The sequence below is a fragment of the Oryzias latipes genome, chromosome 2 (genome assembly GCF_002234675.1).
Source record: "Oryzias latipes chromosome 2, ASM223467v1".
NCBI classification, from domain to species: domain Eukaryota; kingdom Metazoa; phylum Chordata; class Actinopteri; order Beloniformes; family Adrianichthyidae; genus Oryzias; species Oryzias latipes.
The window spans coordinates 5,144,879-5,161,819 of NC_019860.2; the positions used below are offsets into that span (position 1 = coordinate 5,144,879).

A 16,941-nucleotide genomic window follows, 5' to 3' on the forward strand; every position below is an offset into this window, starting at 1 on the left:
ACAACAATCAGTCGTGTACTTCACTAATCTGGCCTTTGTGGAAGAGTTTCAAGATTCTGTTTAAACTGTTGTTTAAAGTTACCCACAAGCCACTGGGAGACACGCCAAACATGTGGAAGAAGAAGCTCTGGTCTGAAAATCCAACTTTTTGGCAACAATGAAAAATGTTCCGTTTGGGGTAAAAGCAACGCAGCTCATCACCCTGAACACACCATCCCCACTGTAAAGCATGGTGGTGGCCCCATCATGGTTTGGTCCTGCTTTTTTCAGCAGGGACAGGGAGGATGGTTGGAATTGATGGGAAGATGGATGGAGCCAAATCCAGAAGCATTCTGGAAGAAAACCTGATGGAGTCTGTACAGACCTGAGACTGGGACAGAGATTTGTCTTCCAACAATGATCCAAAACATAAAGAAAATCTACAATGGACTGGTTTACAAATAAACATATCCAGGTGTTAGAACAGCCAGAGTCCAGACCTGAATCCAATGGAGAATCTGTGGAATGTTCTCTATTCAAACTCACTGAGCTCTAGCTGTTTTGCAAGGAGGAATGGGCAAGAATTTCAGTCTCTCCATGTGCGACACTGATAGAGACAAACCCCAAGAGACTTAGGTGGCGCCACAAAGTATCAAATTAAGGGGACTGAATAAAGGGGCACGCCCAGTTTTTCTGTTTATTTTTTAAAAAATTTTCAAATGTCCAAATAATTCCGTTCAACTTCACAGTTGTGTCCCACTTGTTGATTCTTCAAAAAAATTACAGTTTGATATCTTTATGTTGAACCCTGAAATGTGGCAAAAGGTTGAAAAGTTAAGGGGGCTGAATACTTTTCAAGGGCCTGTATAAGACTTCTTTTTTTCAGAAATCTACGGCTAGAACAGTAGCATCTAGACCTAGTTTTTTGCATCAGTTTATGTAAAACACATGTCGGGAATATCCAAAGAAGAAGTTTGGTAGCCACCTGTGGCAAACTGTCAAATTTGGGGATTTTCACATTTCTGCACAGGACATATGAAGTGATATATATGGCAAGACATTGCAAACAAAACTTTTTTATGTTGCAAATGAAAATTTTAATTGTTTGCTTTTCAAAAAAACATTTGTTGTTTTCAGAAATTGTATTTTTTTTGCTTTCTAAACATATTTTTTAACGTTTGCAACACAAACGTTTTTAGATTCGTTGTGTCTCATCTCGTTTCGGAGGTGTTTCCCATTTTGACCTTGGGGTTTCCAGTCCATATTCTGCACACATGTTCCTGTATATTATTCCAGCCACTTGATTGTGGCGCTCCATGTATGCTTTACGTGCCAGCATCTTACATCCTGCAGTTATGTGCTGGATTGTTTCAGGCGCCTCTTTGCACAGCCTACACTCTGGGTCTTGTCTGGTGTGGTAGATCTACACCTTGGGTCTTGTCTGGTGTGGTAGATCCGAGCCTCTATTGCTCTGATGCTCAGGGCTTGTTCTTGAGCTGCCAGGATGAGTGCTTCAGTGCTGTCTTGTAGGCCAGCCCTTTCTAGCCATTGGTAGGACTTCTTGATATCAGCCACTTCAGTTATGGTCTGGTGGTACATCCCATGCAGGGGTTTGTCTTCCCATGAGGATCTGTCAAATCAAATCAAATGAACCTTAATTTATATAGAACTTTTGCAACAACATACGTCACTCAAAGTGCTGTGCAAAAAATACAATAAAATTTAAAAAACAACATGACAAGACAAACAGTGCGACAACACCCCCCCCCCCCACACACACACACACACACAGACATACATACGCACACCATGATAAAAAAGTGATAAAATAATGAAATATAGAGACCTGGGTTTGTCCTGAAGTGAGAAAACCACATTTTGGGGGCATGTCCTCGTCAGTGACCCCCCAACCCAAGTTCATAGAGAACACTACCACAGAAACCCCCCAGATTCGAACAAAGAGTCAGACCCGAGAGATCCCATTGCAGCGACCCCGTTCACTGAGAAGGGTCAGTGGAGGATCCCTCAGAGGAAATCACTGGAGGTAAAAATAAAATGTAAAAGGAAGAAAATTAAAATTGAACAAGAAACAAATAATTACATAAACCTTAATATTCATTCTTTCATTCATTCATTCTCTTAACCGTTTTTCCCTTTCGGGGTCACGGGGTTGCTGGAGCCTATCCCGGCCACTTCTGGGCGAAGGCAGGGGACAACCTGGACAGGTCACCAGTCTGTCGCAGGGTAGAATGTCCTAAATCACACACCCATTCACTCTCACACTCACATCTAGGGACAATTGCCAATTAACCTATGAAGCATGTCTTTGGACGGCGGGAGGAAGCCGGAGAGAACCCACACATGCACGGGGAGAACATGCAAACTCCACACAGCAAGGTCCCTTGTTGATGTAGTTTTTCACCTCCCCCAGCCAGGACTTGAACCGGAGGCCTTCTTGCTGTGAGGCAAGAGCGCTAACCACTGTTCCACCTTGAAGCCCATATCCTCAATAAACCTTAATAGACATATGAAATGCTAAGAGTGACTAAAAAATGTAAAATACAAAAAAAAATGTATTTACATACACATATAAAACTAGTAAAAAGAAAAAATAAATAATTAAAATATCAAATAAATTCCTAAAATTCAACTAAAAGCGAGATTAAAAAGGTAGGTTTTGAGCCTTCCTTTAAAAACATGAACAGTCTCTACAGCTCTGAGGCTCTTTGGGAGGCTGTTCCACAGGCGAGGTCCGTAAAAACTGAATGAGGCCTCGCCGTATGTTTTTGTTCTAACTTTTGGAATAACCGAAAGGCCTGTATCAGAGGACCTCAGGGTCCATGAAGGCTCATACTTTAAAATCATGTCAGATAAATATTAAGGCCTGAGACCATAAAACATTTATAAATCAATAGAAGAACTTTAAAATCAATTCTGAATTGCACAGGGAGCCAATGCAGCGATTTTAAAATCGGTGTAATGTGTTCCTGGTCCTCGTCAATACACGGGCTGCTGTATTTTGCAGCAGTTGAAGGTTTGCTATCTTTGTTCTGGGAAGATCAAAGAGCAGGGCATTACAGTAATGTAGTCTACTGGCAATGAAAGCATGCATTCAGTTACAGGGACACGTTGATTGGTAGAGCGGCAGTACGGGTTGTGTGATGCAAAGCAGAGTCCATTTCGCCGTGCCGCCCTGTTCCTGATGCCCAAATCGTTCCGCAGGACCTCAGATCACGCCTGTACATTGCCTTAATATTAAAAGTCGACGCGCAAATCGCATCTGGTGTGAATGCAGAATACAATATGAATATATTAGGAATGTGGTGTGGTTAACCAAACATCTGTTACCATGGAAACCCAAAAGTTAACTTTTGCAGATTCTGCTAAAAATCCCATAGGTCTGTTTGTTACCCCCAAATGGAGCCCGAGACCTGACATGGGTTAAAAAAAAAATGTTTCCACGAAATATTTTTTGGTTCCCATGGAATAATATTCTGATAGTCATTCATTCTGTTGTATTTTAATGCAGCGTAGTTACAGCGACACGTTGATTGGTCGAGCGGAAGTACGGGTTGTGTGATGCATGATGGGATACGTATGAAGCATGTAGCCTTCGGATGCAAAGGGACTGCCAAAGAGTATGTTGATAAAAGACAAGTTACCCACCCTGAATATTCATTTTCCTGTTCAACCCTAAAGGACAACATCCCATACCACAGTGGTTCTCCAGCTGCCCGTCTGCAGGCATGACAAACAAGATTAAGATATTCCTTTATTAGTGCCACGATGGGGAAATTTCTTTATTGCGGCAGCAGTACAGGGCAGAGAGAGAGCAATATATAAAAGAAACAAAACTTTGGAGTCAGTATAAACACATATACATAATATACACGCATACATTTCTAAAAAAAAATGCACATGATGGCCGTATAGTCAGTTATTGCACAGGGTAAGATAAATAAGACAGAGCCGATGATGTTGTTGAACGTGGTTCACTGGGAGCAGCTAAGGTTGTACCGTCTGATGGCAGAAGGTAGAAACGACCTGCGGTGTCGCTCCTTCAGACACTTAAGATGTCTCAGTCTGACGCTGAAGGAGCTGCACAGTGAGGACACAGACTCATACATGGGGTGGGCGTCGTTCTCCATCATGGATGGGATGATAGCTTAGCTACCATCCTCTCCTCTCCCAACCTCCTGCCTTGAGTCCAAACGCAGCCCCAGAACGGAGCTGGCCTTCCTCACCAGCTTCTCCAGCCGCTTCCTGTCAGCTGCCGAGATTAGAGCTGTGACTGTGTCGAATTTTTGATCAGCACGGTGATGAGCCATCAGGGGGCGGGGTGTCGCGGTTGACCGCAGTGCCCCCCCCCCCCCCCCCCCCCAAAAAAAAAAAAAACAACACAAAATCCTTCGGCGGCCGCATGTGAAATAAATACAATTACAACGTACTATTCTTTATTAACAAATAACAGTAACTACTATCAACTACTTATCTATCTAACTACTAACTATAGGTGTTGTAGATTGACTGTGTATGTGAGCGCAGAGCGTCTTGTGTAGGAATAGGAGGAAGGTGTGCAAACGTGTGTTAGGGGTGCGTGTTGATTCTTCTGCTCTCTAGCTGCATGCGAGTTCACCTGTGCTCTTTGGTACAGACATCTTCTCAGAATATTATATGTTGCCCAGTAATAAACAGACTGCAGACACTTTGTCACCTTTCTGGTAGCTATGAAGCCTGACACCCATGAAGAACACGTGGCAGGAGGCTCCGCCTTTGTTTATACAGACACGTAACGTTGCGCTGAACAAAATAGTGATATTCATCGAAATCTAACAGTGCGCGTTCATGTTTGATGTTACGGAGTGAAGGAGAACAGTATTACACCCCCCCCAACGCAAAATCCTCCGGGCGGCCGGAGGATTTTGAACGTGTAGCAGCATCTCGGCCCTAGCCGAGATGCTGCTACACCAGCAGACCGCTCAATAAAAGATGGCTGATGCCACCACAGAGTCATAAAAAGGCTTTAGGAGTGATCCCTGCACTCCAAAAGACCTTAGTCTCCTTTGCAGATAAATCTACTCTGCTCCACGGTTGGGAATAGCTCCCTCCGTGGGCAGTCGGAGCTCGTTTGCTTGTCACGTGAGCAGACGGACAGCCACTGCTGTATGGGGAAGCAGCAAATTCGGACCTCCTAAATCTTATTATGTTTTACTTATTTTCATGGAGACAATAATATATAGATCCCTTAGTTTGATTCTTATTTTTATCTATGCCCTATTGAATGAATGTGGGTCACAGAGACACAGATGTAGCGGCGGAAAGCGGCTTTTCCGGCGGGACGGAGAGCGTACCGGAATGTGAATGAACCCAGAGATGGAGACGTGATTTCGGATGCTTTTGTGCTTTTTTTTTAATTAAATAAATCTGATCTCTAAACATCCTCTGTGAATTCCGAGCTTGTTAATGAGATAAACACAGACAGAAATGTAAAGGTATCTGCTGTAAATCTAAGTATTTTTACCCATGTCCCATCACGGGGTCCTTACCCCCAGGTGACCTAAACACACATAACAGTTGCTATGGAAATAAAACCCAGAAACAGAAAAGCAGCCATTTTAAAAAACAGTTTACTGAAATAATCACATGCAGCTCTGACCAGGTTGGCATATGTGCTAGGAGGGGCATGTAGCAGCTGCTCAGCCAGTAAGGGCGAGTCAGAATTGGGCAGCGAGAGCAGGTCGCACCTATGGGATAACTCCTAACAACGCCGCTCGTGGCTTGAATAGCGTTTCTTTTTAGGATTTGGATGTTGATTAGATTCTGAACAATAATCAAAGCAGCTAAAATACATACTAATGGTTCTCATGCTTTGTCTTTTTACAGGACAGACTCAAAGATATTTGAAGATGCAGTGGAGCTGCAGTACTTTTTAATCAAGACCCGGGATGAGTTATGCAAGAATGGAGAGATCCTAATGTCCACTGCACTCCGTTACACTTTGAAACACTTACAAAGTGATGTATATCGGGAAAAAAGAGAGAAAATTCCCAGAGAGATTGAGGAGGATAAGAAGAAAACAAAAGAGAAACGGGAGAAAAACAAAGGTAGTTGATTTATTATTCATGCATGAAAACACAGGAATCTTTCATCCTAAAATGTATCTGAAATGTTTCTGCAGATAAAAAAGAGGGAACAACCCATTATGTACAAAGAGATCCCTGGGTACCAAATCCGCTTCTCAAGTATGTAAAGGAATGCTCCTTTGACAACATCACCTACAGCGTGGGAGAATTTGTCTATGTGGAGCCATCAGAAGTGTACTTCAAGCCTCACATTGTCTGCATTGATCGTCTGTGGGAAGACAGCACTGGTAACCCTCTAAGGCAGGGGTCGGGAACCTATGGCTCGCGAGCCATATATGGCTCTTTTGATGGTCACATGTGGCTCGCAGACACATTTTTATTTTTTTATTTTTCATTAGACCAGTCCTTCTCGGGCGCGATGCGATGCCAGAGGCGCACAGCAGTAGCGGTGCTTGGAGAGAAGGATCTGCGCCAGCATTATCACTTTACTATTATCTATTATTTCACAGAGTTTGTACCACCCGGAAACCTGTGAATTGCCGTGCCTAAAACTGCGCGCCCCCGTCTCTGAGAAAGAGCGCGCAGTAGCGGGGACGGGATGTGAGAGGGAGAAAGCAGAGGGTGAGGGTGGAGTTGTGGGCTCGGTCAGTAAGGTGAATCGCGCAGGGATTGTAAAAACGTAAAACCTGCTGCCCGTCACTCACTACAGCGAGTGAGTGTGTGTTTGTCTCCGCGTCTGCATGTGAGCAGTCTGTCTCACATTTACAGAACATTCAGACCTATGATCACGTTTAAAGTCTCAACGCCTGCATGAAGCAGAAACTCACCACGTATCAACCAGACTAAACCATCAGCAAAACTACCACGAGAAATACTCATCATTTATTAACAACAGCATAACAATGTTATTAAAAATAATCCACAGACTTATTGTCCTTTAAAAGTGTTGAAATTATATCAAATGCACACATTCACTTGAATATTTAGTTTTAAACATATTGTCGCGGACTGAGTTTAACTTGGCTGTTGGGCCGCGTTAAAAGTTCTGGAGTTCCTTGAACGCATCAAGCAGAGATCTGATTGGCTCTTAGTTCTGTCGCTCAGCCTGTTGTTAGTTAATTTGGACCAATGGGGTTCAGCTATGGGCCGAATAAGGGAAATGGGAGGGCTGCAGCGGGAGCAGGGGAATATAAAGTTGGGAGAAGCGCTCTCGTCTCGGCGGGAGAGATTCAGGAGCTGCTGAATTAATTTACGGCATTTGTTACAGCCTGCATTAACCAGAATAAAGAACCTTAAAAGAGGTTAAGTCTCAGTGTGGGAAAAGGACACTACATTATTGTATGGCTCTTTCGAAATTACATTTAAAAATATGTGGCGTTTATGGCTCTCTTGGCCAAAAAGGTTCCCGACCCCTGCTCTAAGGACTGTTTGTCACAGATATATGTGACATGGCATTACATGTAGAGCACCAGAGTGTCACTGGTACAATAACCGGGCTTCTTATTTATAATAGATTGATAGAATTTATGCCAGACTCAGTCCAAAAGAAGGTGTACATGAACCCACTCCATAAAAAAAGCACAGTGTCAAGAATACACAAGTTAAGAAGCAGTGTTAGGAAAATGACAATAATTCATAAAAAAATACATTAATTAAAAGAGTGTTAATTCTGAGGGACAAACAGCTCACTAGCACTCGCCCTCCTTGGCTTATTTAAAAGCACCCTAAGAGCCTCATTGTACACCACCTGCAGCTTTCTCATACTGGTACTTTTATAGTTTGTCCACAGATGAGCTGTATACAGAGGAGGACAAAATGCTTTAAATAACACCACCTCGACTCCTTCTTTACACATACTAAACTTTAGAGAAAGAGTGTTGGCTTTGGCCATATACACCATGACACTGCCTGTAGATATCTGCATCATCTGACAAGTTTTCTGAAATGACATGCCCAAGATACTTTATCGTATTAGTACACACGAGCACAGCATTTGATAGGTCAAAACCAGGGAAATTGTGGTTTTTAGTGTTCTCTTGTCCGAGAAATCATAATCAGACTTTTTTGTGCATTTAATGTGATGTCATTATCAAGGCCATAAGCTGAACAGATGTTAAGAAATTGAAGACCAGTAGTACTTGGAGTCAACACAACTAGATCGTCAGCATACATCAAATGGTTGACAATGAGATCTTCAGCCACACAACAAGTGTCAACAATAAGTGCTTTAAGTTTGAGAGACAGTTCATCCACATAAAAGTTAAAAAGAATAGGAGAGAGAATGTTGTATTTAAAATGTCTGAAACCCTATTTTCCTCATTTGATCTGCATTGTTTGTTGAGCATACCAATATGCCAGAATACACACAACACATTTAGGTACACATCTCTCCATCAGTTTTATAAATAATTTCTTATGATTTACTCTGTCAAAAGCTTAACAGTCATCTAGATAACAGTGAAACAGAAATAGATCATTTCTTTAAGATCATATATACACATGTCAGGACCCATCTTTTCTTTAAACCCAAATGGATTATCAGTCATTTTTACAAACTCTGTAATCCTGTCCAGCAGGATTATCTCATAGAGTTTTGATAGAAAACTGGCCAGAGCTATCAGTCTGTAATTTTCAGAGCAACCAATTTTTCCAGCTTTGTTTTTATCCCTGCTACTAACATAAGAGTTATCATAGAGTCCGGTTAAAATCCATGAACATTAAAGCTGTAAAACACATGGCAAGTAGTGGGATTACCCTTGCACTGGCAAACTTCACATACTCAGATATCCCATCAAGTCCAGTAGCTTTGTTGTTTGACAGTTTGGAGATAGTTCGGTGGACATTATGCGCTGTGATTACACCAGCGGTATCAGTGTCCTTTGCTACAAACAGATCCCTCTGGACTAAGGTGAAATATTCTTATATAGTGTTGTCACCATAGTTCTAAAATATTTTCAGTGCCAGAGACCCCATCTATCACACATGGAATTGTTTTAGGGCCAGAAGTATTAACTTTGACTTCTTTTCAGCAGAGTTTTATTTATTTATTTATTTATTTTGAATTAGGACATTGCATATTAAACAATGTTTCAGCAGCTGCTTTGACATAAATATTTGTCAATAAAATATTTACAAAGGTTATCTACAATAAAAAGCAAGTCTAAAAAAAGTCAAAGAAAAACAACAATAACTAACATCTGCAGGACTGGTTTGTTTTCAGCCATTGTTTAAGAGCTGTTTGGAACAAACCAGTCCTGCAGACCTTAGTTATTGTTGTTTTGGATGTTGTTATAACATAGCCATGGAATCAGCTCTCATTGGCTGGTGCTTTTTACAAATAAAACGTATTTCATACATTTCTAAATGCAATTGCTTCTCTAGGAGGAGAAATATTAGTAAATAATTTATCTGAATGTACAGTGTACATCGACACTGCATCTTCTGAGAGTGCTCCAATCCAAATATGAGGAACTTTCATGATTGTAACCTCGCCTCAAAGGTAAACTCAGCTTTTCCATCGAAAAAGAAATATGATCAGCAAATGATAGTTCATATAAATGTTCATAGTAGTCAGAGAGGCATGAGCATCAGCTGTTGTGAAGTCAAATGCCATGCTTCACTGATGTTGTGTACCTATCTTCAGGCAGCAACATTTGAGTTGAGTGTATTCTGCTGTATATTTTGAAATGAATATATTCTTGTTCTTTGAAGGTGTGATGTGGCTCTATGGCTGCTGGTTGAAGCGGCCAAGTGAAACTTATCACTTGGATTCACAAACGTTTCTGGAAAAAGAAGTCTTCAGGAGCTACTACTGCAACAGAGTTCCAGTCAGTAAAGTTCTCGGCAAATGTGTGGTTCTTTCTGTGAAGGTTAGACACCCCCCAAAAAGGTTTCATATGACAATAGAACTGTAGTGAATTTAGGTGTCTTTTTGTGATTCATGTAGGATTACTTCGAAATGCAACCTGAGGGCTTCAAACCTGCAGATGTGTATGTGTGTGAGTCACGCTATGTTGGTAGTGGAGCCAGGTCCTTCAAGATTAAAATTTGGACCTTGCCACAGAGTCCAGTAAAGTTGGTGCCCCGGGAGGTGCCTCTGCCCGTCGTTCGTGTGCCCTCTATGTTTGCCAAACCGGACCTGGACAAAGCGTCCTTCTCTCATGCAAACCCCGGCAGTTTTGAGGACAAGGTGAGGTGAAGCACCTGCTCGATTGTTGTTTTTTGCAGTTAAATGAGATCAACCTTTCTTAAAGATGCTTGACATATTTAGTAAACCTTTTAGATTCTGCTAACTTGAGTCAGTTTAAACAAAAGCTATATTTACAATCAAAACTACATGTCTGGCACTATTTTTAGGTGTTAACACATGTTGAGCTGTTTCATGAAGTCTCTGCTGTTCGGACTCTGCCTTAGTAATTAAAACCTTGATTTGCTGGTAAAAATAAAATCTCAATTAAAACTCAGCAACTCTGCTGGAGAACTTGCATGGATAAAGACTCAAATCAGACACATATTTTTTGGGAATGTGAGAAAATAAGGCCCTTCTGGAACACCATCCACTTTGCTATATGTGAAACACTCCGGTATAAGATACCCCGAACCTGTCTTGTGATGTATCTGGGTTACTTAGAGGGAACAGTACATAAAACAGACCAAAACGTAGTAAAAGTTCTTTTTGTGGCAGCAAAGAAAGCCATAACTAAGAACTGGTTCGAAGGCTGAAGCCCCAACACACAAGCAATGCACGTGTATTGTGGAAGAAATCCAAACAATGAAGAGACTTGCATACAAACTAAGAATGAAGAAAGAAAATTTTCTAAAGGCCTGGGAAAAATGGTTTATGTACACAACAAGAAAAGGTTATGACATATAGTTAACTTTGTGATCAGTATCCTAGAAAGGAGGAAAACTTCAACCTGATAACCCTACGTGCCTTCTTGTACTCATTTTCTTTTTTTTCCGTTCAATAGATGCTGTTTCAATGCTTCTAACTTTGTTCATGTGTTTAAAAATAATAAAAAGAAATTTGCAAAAAAATAAATAAAATAAAATAAAATTTCACTGATGAAAGTATTCCGGAAATCCGGCTTTTCGAGCAAATCGATCGTACCTTCCGGAAAATAAAGACCTCATCTCTACAGACAAATTCTTACCGGATGAAAAAATTGTCTGAAATCTGCAAATTTTAGCTTTATTTTCTACATTTCTCTGTGGATCGCTTCCTCTATGGGCGCGGCCATCTCTTGTCTTCCCGTCCTAATTGACCAATGACGGGACGTTTTAGTTGCTTTCGGATGCGTCGACGGCTCTGATTGACTCTGTCTGTACCACGTGGTCAGCGTGATGGATTCCCTAGAGACCAAAACTGGTGGACCCATGCTAAACTTTCACAAAAAAATCTGAAGAGTTTGCGATCAAACTTGTGTTAAAATAATGGTGGGCAACGTCATTATTGAGCGTGGTCACGACCTCAGTTGTGAGAATAAGATAAAAAACAAATATAAGTGGTCTTGGCTGGAAGAAAAAGATTCTTAAGGTAGTGTAGGTCCAATACATTTTGTGTAAAATAATCTCAAAACTAAATTTTGAAAAATTTCAGTTTTCTTATTTTAAATACATTTCTCTAATTATTTGTATTTCCTAATTACCATGATTTGGTTCAGTATTATTGACATTATAAGTATTTGGTGGATTTGTCCCACACTGTCATAACGACGATGACGAGGTAGACCCAGATGCTGGAACCCGGAAGAAAACTCCGACTAGGAGATCTTTAGAATGGGTTTAATGGATTGACAAAACCCAGAGTTCAGGAATATTGCCTCAACCACACAGGTAAGTATTTGGTGTGGAAAACGGAACTTCTTGTGAGTTCGTCTTGGAGACTGCGTCGGAGCCCATGAGCGAGATGGAGCCAGCGACGAGCGAACCAGAGGGCTGAGAGGAGGACTTTGTGGCCTGAGCAGAGGAGACGAGGAGTGAACAGGATAACCAGCTGCACCCGTCGTGTAGAGGACCTGAAGGAGCACAAAGGAGGTAAGTTCAAGGCTAGACTTGAATTGGCGTAACTTAACTTGAGCTAGACGTAAGCACCGGAGAGTGTATAATGGACTGGCGTCGAATGCTGTGATGGACCTCCTCCATCTTATGAAGGTCAGCAGGTGATGAGATGATGTGAGGCAACTGGTTCCAATGAGCAGAGTTGGGAGGGGGGAGATAACCCACAGAGGCACCGTGATAGTACCCCCCTCAACAACCGCCTCCAGGCGGTGCAGGACGGCAATATGGGTGGGCCCGGTAGAAATCCTCGATGAAGGAACGGTCCAGAACAAGCGACCGCAACTCTCCAATTGAAAACCGCGGCCCCGGCGGCGGATGTCCAGGACCCGACTGACCGTGAAGGTGGGGGCGCCATCAATGACATGGGCGGGCAAATGGGAAGCGACGGCGGGCACAGAGGGCTCTACTGAACAGGTTTGATCTGTGAAACATGGAAGGAGGGGTGTACCTTAAGTTTCGCCGGAAGCAGCAACCGTACGCAGGTGGGGGTTTATGATCTTCTCGATGATGTAAGCACCGATGAATCGTGGAGCCAATTTGCGAGTGGTGGCCTGGAGAGGTATGTCAGGAGAAGAAAGCCAGACCCTCTGTCCCGGCTGGTAGATTGGACTGTCCTTCCTGCGACGGTTTGCGATGCAGCAATTTTTCTCCCGGGTGCGCAGGAGAGCGGCCCGAGCTTGGTTCCAGAAGTGCTGAACACGCTGGAGATGGTGTTGCACGGAGGACACAGCCAGATCCAACTCCTGAGAGGGGAAGAGGGGTGGAGAATATCACAGAGAAACTTCAAAGGAGGACATACAGGTGGCAGAGGAAGGGTGGTTGTTGTGGGTGTACTCGATCCAAACCAGTAACGAGGACCAGTTGAAAGGGTTCTGGGCAGCCATACAGCGGAGGGCAGCCTCGAGTTCCTGGTTGACACGTTCAGCTTGCCCGTTGGATTGGGGGTGGTGACCTGAAGTGAGACTGACAGAGGCCCTGAGGGCAGAGCAGAAAGCCCTCCAAACCTGAGACACAAATTGAGGGCCTCGGTCGGAAACTAATAAAACGTATTGCTATCACGAAAAAACCTGCTGAACCATGATGTCGGCCATTTCAGTGGCTGTGGGTAATTTGGGGAGAGGGATGAACTGAGCAGACTTGGAGAAGCAGTCAATTATGTTGAGAATGACAGTGGTACCTTGCGAGTGTGGTAACCCAGTGACGAAGTCCGCAGCGAGATGGGACCAAGGGCGTTGAGGAATGGGCAGCGGATGGAGCAGACCGGCTGGTGGGGCATTGGAGGATTTTGTACGGGCGCAGACGTCGCAGGCGGCGACGAACTCCCTGACATCTCGTTCCATGGAGGGCCAGAAGAACCTACGTTGGAGGAGCTTGAGGGTTCTCTGGGCACCTCCATAACAAGAAATACAAGAGGTATGCCCCCAAACCAAAACCTCTGAGCGGAGCGAGGAGGGGACATATAAGGTGTTCACCGGGACTGGGGGATGATCGGGTTCTTCGTCTTGAGCCTGTAGTACTCGAGTTTCAATGTCCCACGTGAGATTCCCTACTATGCAGGTGGGGGAGATAATGGGAGAGGGGTCCTGACTGTGCCCTTTGCTATAAAGACGTGAAAGTGCATCCGGTTTAACGTTCCTGCTGCCATGCCTGTAAGTAATGACGTCGAGAAACGGTCGAAGAAGTGGCACCAACAGGCTTGGCGTGAATTAAGGCGTATGGCGGAACGAAGGTAAGCCAACTTTTTGTGGTCTGTCCACACTATGAAAGGCTGATCAGCACCCTCGAGCCAGTGACGCCACTACTCAAGGGCGAGTTTGATGGCGAGGAGCTCCCGATTGCCCACGTTGTAATTGCGTTCAGCAGTGGTGAGTTTTCGGGAGAAGAACGCGCAGGGTTTTACTTTGCCCGTGTCGTTCTCGCGCTGGGAGAGGACCGCCCCAACGCCTGAGTCGGAGGCGTCCACCTCGACAATAAATTGGCGAAGGCGGTCGGGCTGAATCAGGATGGGAGCCGAGGTGAATAAACCTTTGAGAAGTTCAAAAGCGGCCTGAGCCTCAGGACCCCAAACAAAGGGTCTTTTAACCGAGGTGAGCTGAGTGAGGGGAGCTGCGATAGTGCTGTAGTTCCTTATAAACCGGCGATAAAAGTTAGCGAAACCGAGGAAGCCTTGCAATTGCTTTCTGGACTCAGGAGGTTCCCAGTTAGTTACTGCCACGATCTTACCTGGGTCCGGACGGATATTACCGGCCTCTATGATAAAACCGAGAAATGAAATGGTAGACACATGAAATTTGCATTTCTCCGCTTTGACAAAAAGCTGATTCTCAAGAAGGCGTTCGAGGACCTGCCGGACATGGTGGGTGTGTTGACCTTGATCACGTGAGTAAATGAGTATGTCGTCCAGGTAGACAAACACAAAACGATCTAAGAAATCACGGAGGACGTTGTTTACTAGGTGCTGAAAAATGGCGGGGGCAGTGGTAAGTCCGAAAGGCATCACCAGGTATTCAAAGTGCCCTAGGGGTGTGTTGAATGCAGTTTTCCATTCGTCCCCCTCCCTCATGCGGACTAAATGATAGGCATTGTGGAGATTTAATTTAGAAAAGACGTGAGCCTCTTGAACAGAATCTAAAGCGGAGCTGATGAGGGGAAGGGGATACTTATTTTTAACCGTGATATGATTTAGTTCACGGAAGTCAATGCAAGGTCACAAGGTCTTATCCTTTTTCTGAACGAAAAAGAACCCTGCACTGACCGGGGACGAAGAGGGGCGGATGTGACTGGAAGAAAGAGCATCGTGAATGTATTTCTCCATAGCCTGCTTCTCTGGACAGTTAAATAACCTGCTCTTGGGTAGAGTAGCTCCCTTTAATAAATCTATGGAGCAGTCGTCAGGTCTGTGAGGGGGAAGAGCGCCAGCCTTGATTTTGCTAAAGACAGCCTTCAGGTTGTGATAGCAGGGGGGCACCTTGGAAAGGTTGATGATTTCCGGGGCTGATGAGGATGAGGAACCGAAGGGATGGCGGAACGGAGGCAATTGCCCATGCAGGCAGTACTCCAGTTGGTGATATGATGGTTCAACCAATCAACTGCGGCTTGTGAGCACGAAGCCAGGGGAAACCTAAGATGGCGGGAGATTAGAGGGATTGAGTGACATAGAACTGCATGAATTCATGGTGATTACCAGAAGAGATGAGTTTAACGGCCTTGTTGTTGTGAGTAATGTGAGTGAGGAGCTGGCCTCCCAGACCTGCCGCCTTAACCGAGTGTTCCAAAGGCTCTGTGGGAAGGTTGAGTTCATACACAAGATTACAGTTAATGAAACTTTGCTCAACGCCAGAATCTATGAGGGCTTGGCAAACATGGGTCTTAGATTGGTTACATAGCTTGACAGGAATGTACAGGAAAGAGTTCTCAGTAGTGAGGGAATGACCCGTCCGCGGCCTGTCGTCTAATGGGGGGTTCTGGCGTTTAGACGCAACGTACACTGGTGAACGAGGCGACCTGCCTGACCACAGTAGAAACATGTTCCCTCGTCCCTCCGTCTCCGCCGTTCCTCGGGTGTGAGCTTTGAGTGCCCGATCTGCATAGGCTCTTCAGGGGGATCATCCGGCGGGCTCATGAGAAATGGAATGAGCGGAATCAGCTGTAGCAGGCGGAGGGAGAAAATTAACCACAGATCTTCTTTCATGGCGGGGACGCTCAGTCTGGCGTTACCGGAGACGCACGTCTGACTGCAAGGCCGTGGTGACGAGCTCTTTAAAAGATCTAGCCTCGGGTTGTGAACATTAATGGTCTTTAATAGAATCGTTTTGCGATGTCCGGCCAACCTGCTTCCACCGCTAGAATCCGAAAGTCTATTAAATGGTCAGTCACAGATCTGTTGCGTTGCTTTAGGGCTAGTAGATGACGGGTCGCTTCCTCCTCCTTGCGGGGCTGGTCGAACACCAACCGGAATTCCCCTATGAAGCGTTTAAAACGGAACTTGGTAAATGGGATTAGCCGTTGGGTAGGCCTGCGCCCATTGGAGCGCTTTACCCCTGACGGAGTTTACGATGAGTGTTATCTTGCTATGATCTGCGTGGTAGTGCCGTGGAGCCTGCTGGAAAATCAGTTGGCATTGTAGGAGGAAACCCCCGCAGGCTTCCAAGTCTCCCTGGAAGGTCTCGGGTTGAAGCCGGATGTTTTCGTTAGCCGGTCTAGTGGTAGCGGGGGCCAAACTTCCGGTGGCGGAAGAAGAGGCGCTGGCTGTGGCGTTGGCAGATCGTTGACCTGTTAGTTTCATCAGGGTCAGAGAAATTCCATCCAGATGATGGAAAAGGTCCTGCTGGGCGGCGGCCATCTGGTTCAGGGATTCAGCTTGTCGTCCCAGGGCGATACCTTGCTGTGAGACGGCCAAGCGGACCCCTTCCGGGTCAGCTGGGTCTGGGTGTTGGCCAGTCCGTTCTGTCATAACGACGATGACGAGGCAGACCCAGATGCTGGAACCCAGAAGAAAACTCTGGCTAGGAGATCTTTAGAATGGGTTTAATGGATTGACAAAACCTAGAGTTCAAGAATATTGCGTGAACCAGAGGTAAGTATTTGGCGTGGAAACCGGAGCTTCTTGTGAGTTCGTCTTGGAGACTGCGTCGGAGCCCGTGAGCGAGATGGAGCCAGCGACGAGCGAACCAGAGGGCTGAGAGGAGGACTTTGTGGCCTGAGCAGAGGAGACGAGGAGTGAACAGGATAACCAGCTGCACCCGTGGTGTAGAGGACCTGAAGGAGCACAAAGGAGGTAAGTTCAAGGCTAGACTTGAATTGGCTTAACTTAACTTGA

General features: G+C 44.6%; 4 protein-coding genes across 4 annotated transcripts in view; 3 read left to right on the plus strand and 1 right to left on the minus strand.

Annotated features, from left to right (window-relative positions):
- The window catches only part of LOC110013959 (gastrula zinc finger protein XlCGF57.1-like), a 317,596-nt gene that overhangs the window by 253,321 nt on the left and 47,334 nt on the right, over window positions 1-16,941 (plus strand). The gene's annotated exons all lie outside the window — the stretch shown is intronic.
- LOC101172629 (zinc finger protein 436-like) overlaps window positions 1-16,941 on the minus strand; it is a 1,005,429-nt gene that overhangs the window by 186,695 nt on the left and 801,793 nt on the right. The window lies entirely within an intron of this gene.
- The window catches only part of LOC110016657 (zinc finger protein 502-like), a 970,715-nt gene that overhangs the window by 96,173 nt on the left and 857,601 nt on the right, over window positions 1-16,941 (plus strand). The gene's annotated exons all lie outside the window — the stretch shown is intronic.
- The window catches only part of LOC101165030, a 103,423-nt gene that overhangs the window by 67,188 nt on the left and 19,294 nt on the right, over window positions 1-16,941 (plus strand). Inside the window, exons 42-45 of the mRNA XM_023961723.1 lie at window positions 5,863-6,083; window positions 6,158-6,349; window positions 9,774-9,931; window positions 10,009-10,251. Of these exons, the coding sequence (XP_023817491.1) occupies window positions 5,863-6,083; window positions 6,158-6,349; window positions 9,774-9,931; window positions 10,009-10,251 (814 nt within the window). The remainder of the gene's footprint in view (window positions 1-5,862; window positions 6,084-6,157; window positions 6,350-9,773; window positions 9,932-10,008; window positions 10,252-16,941) is intronic.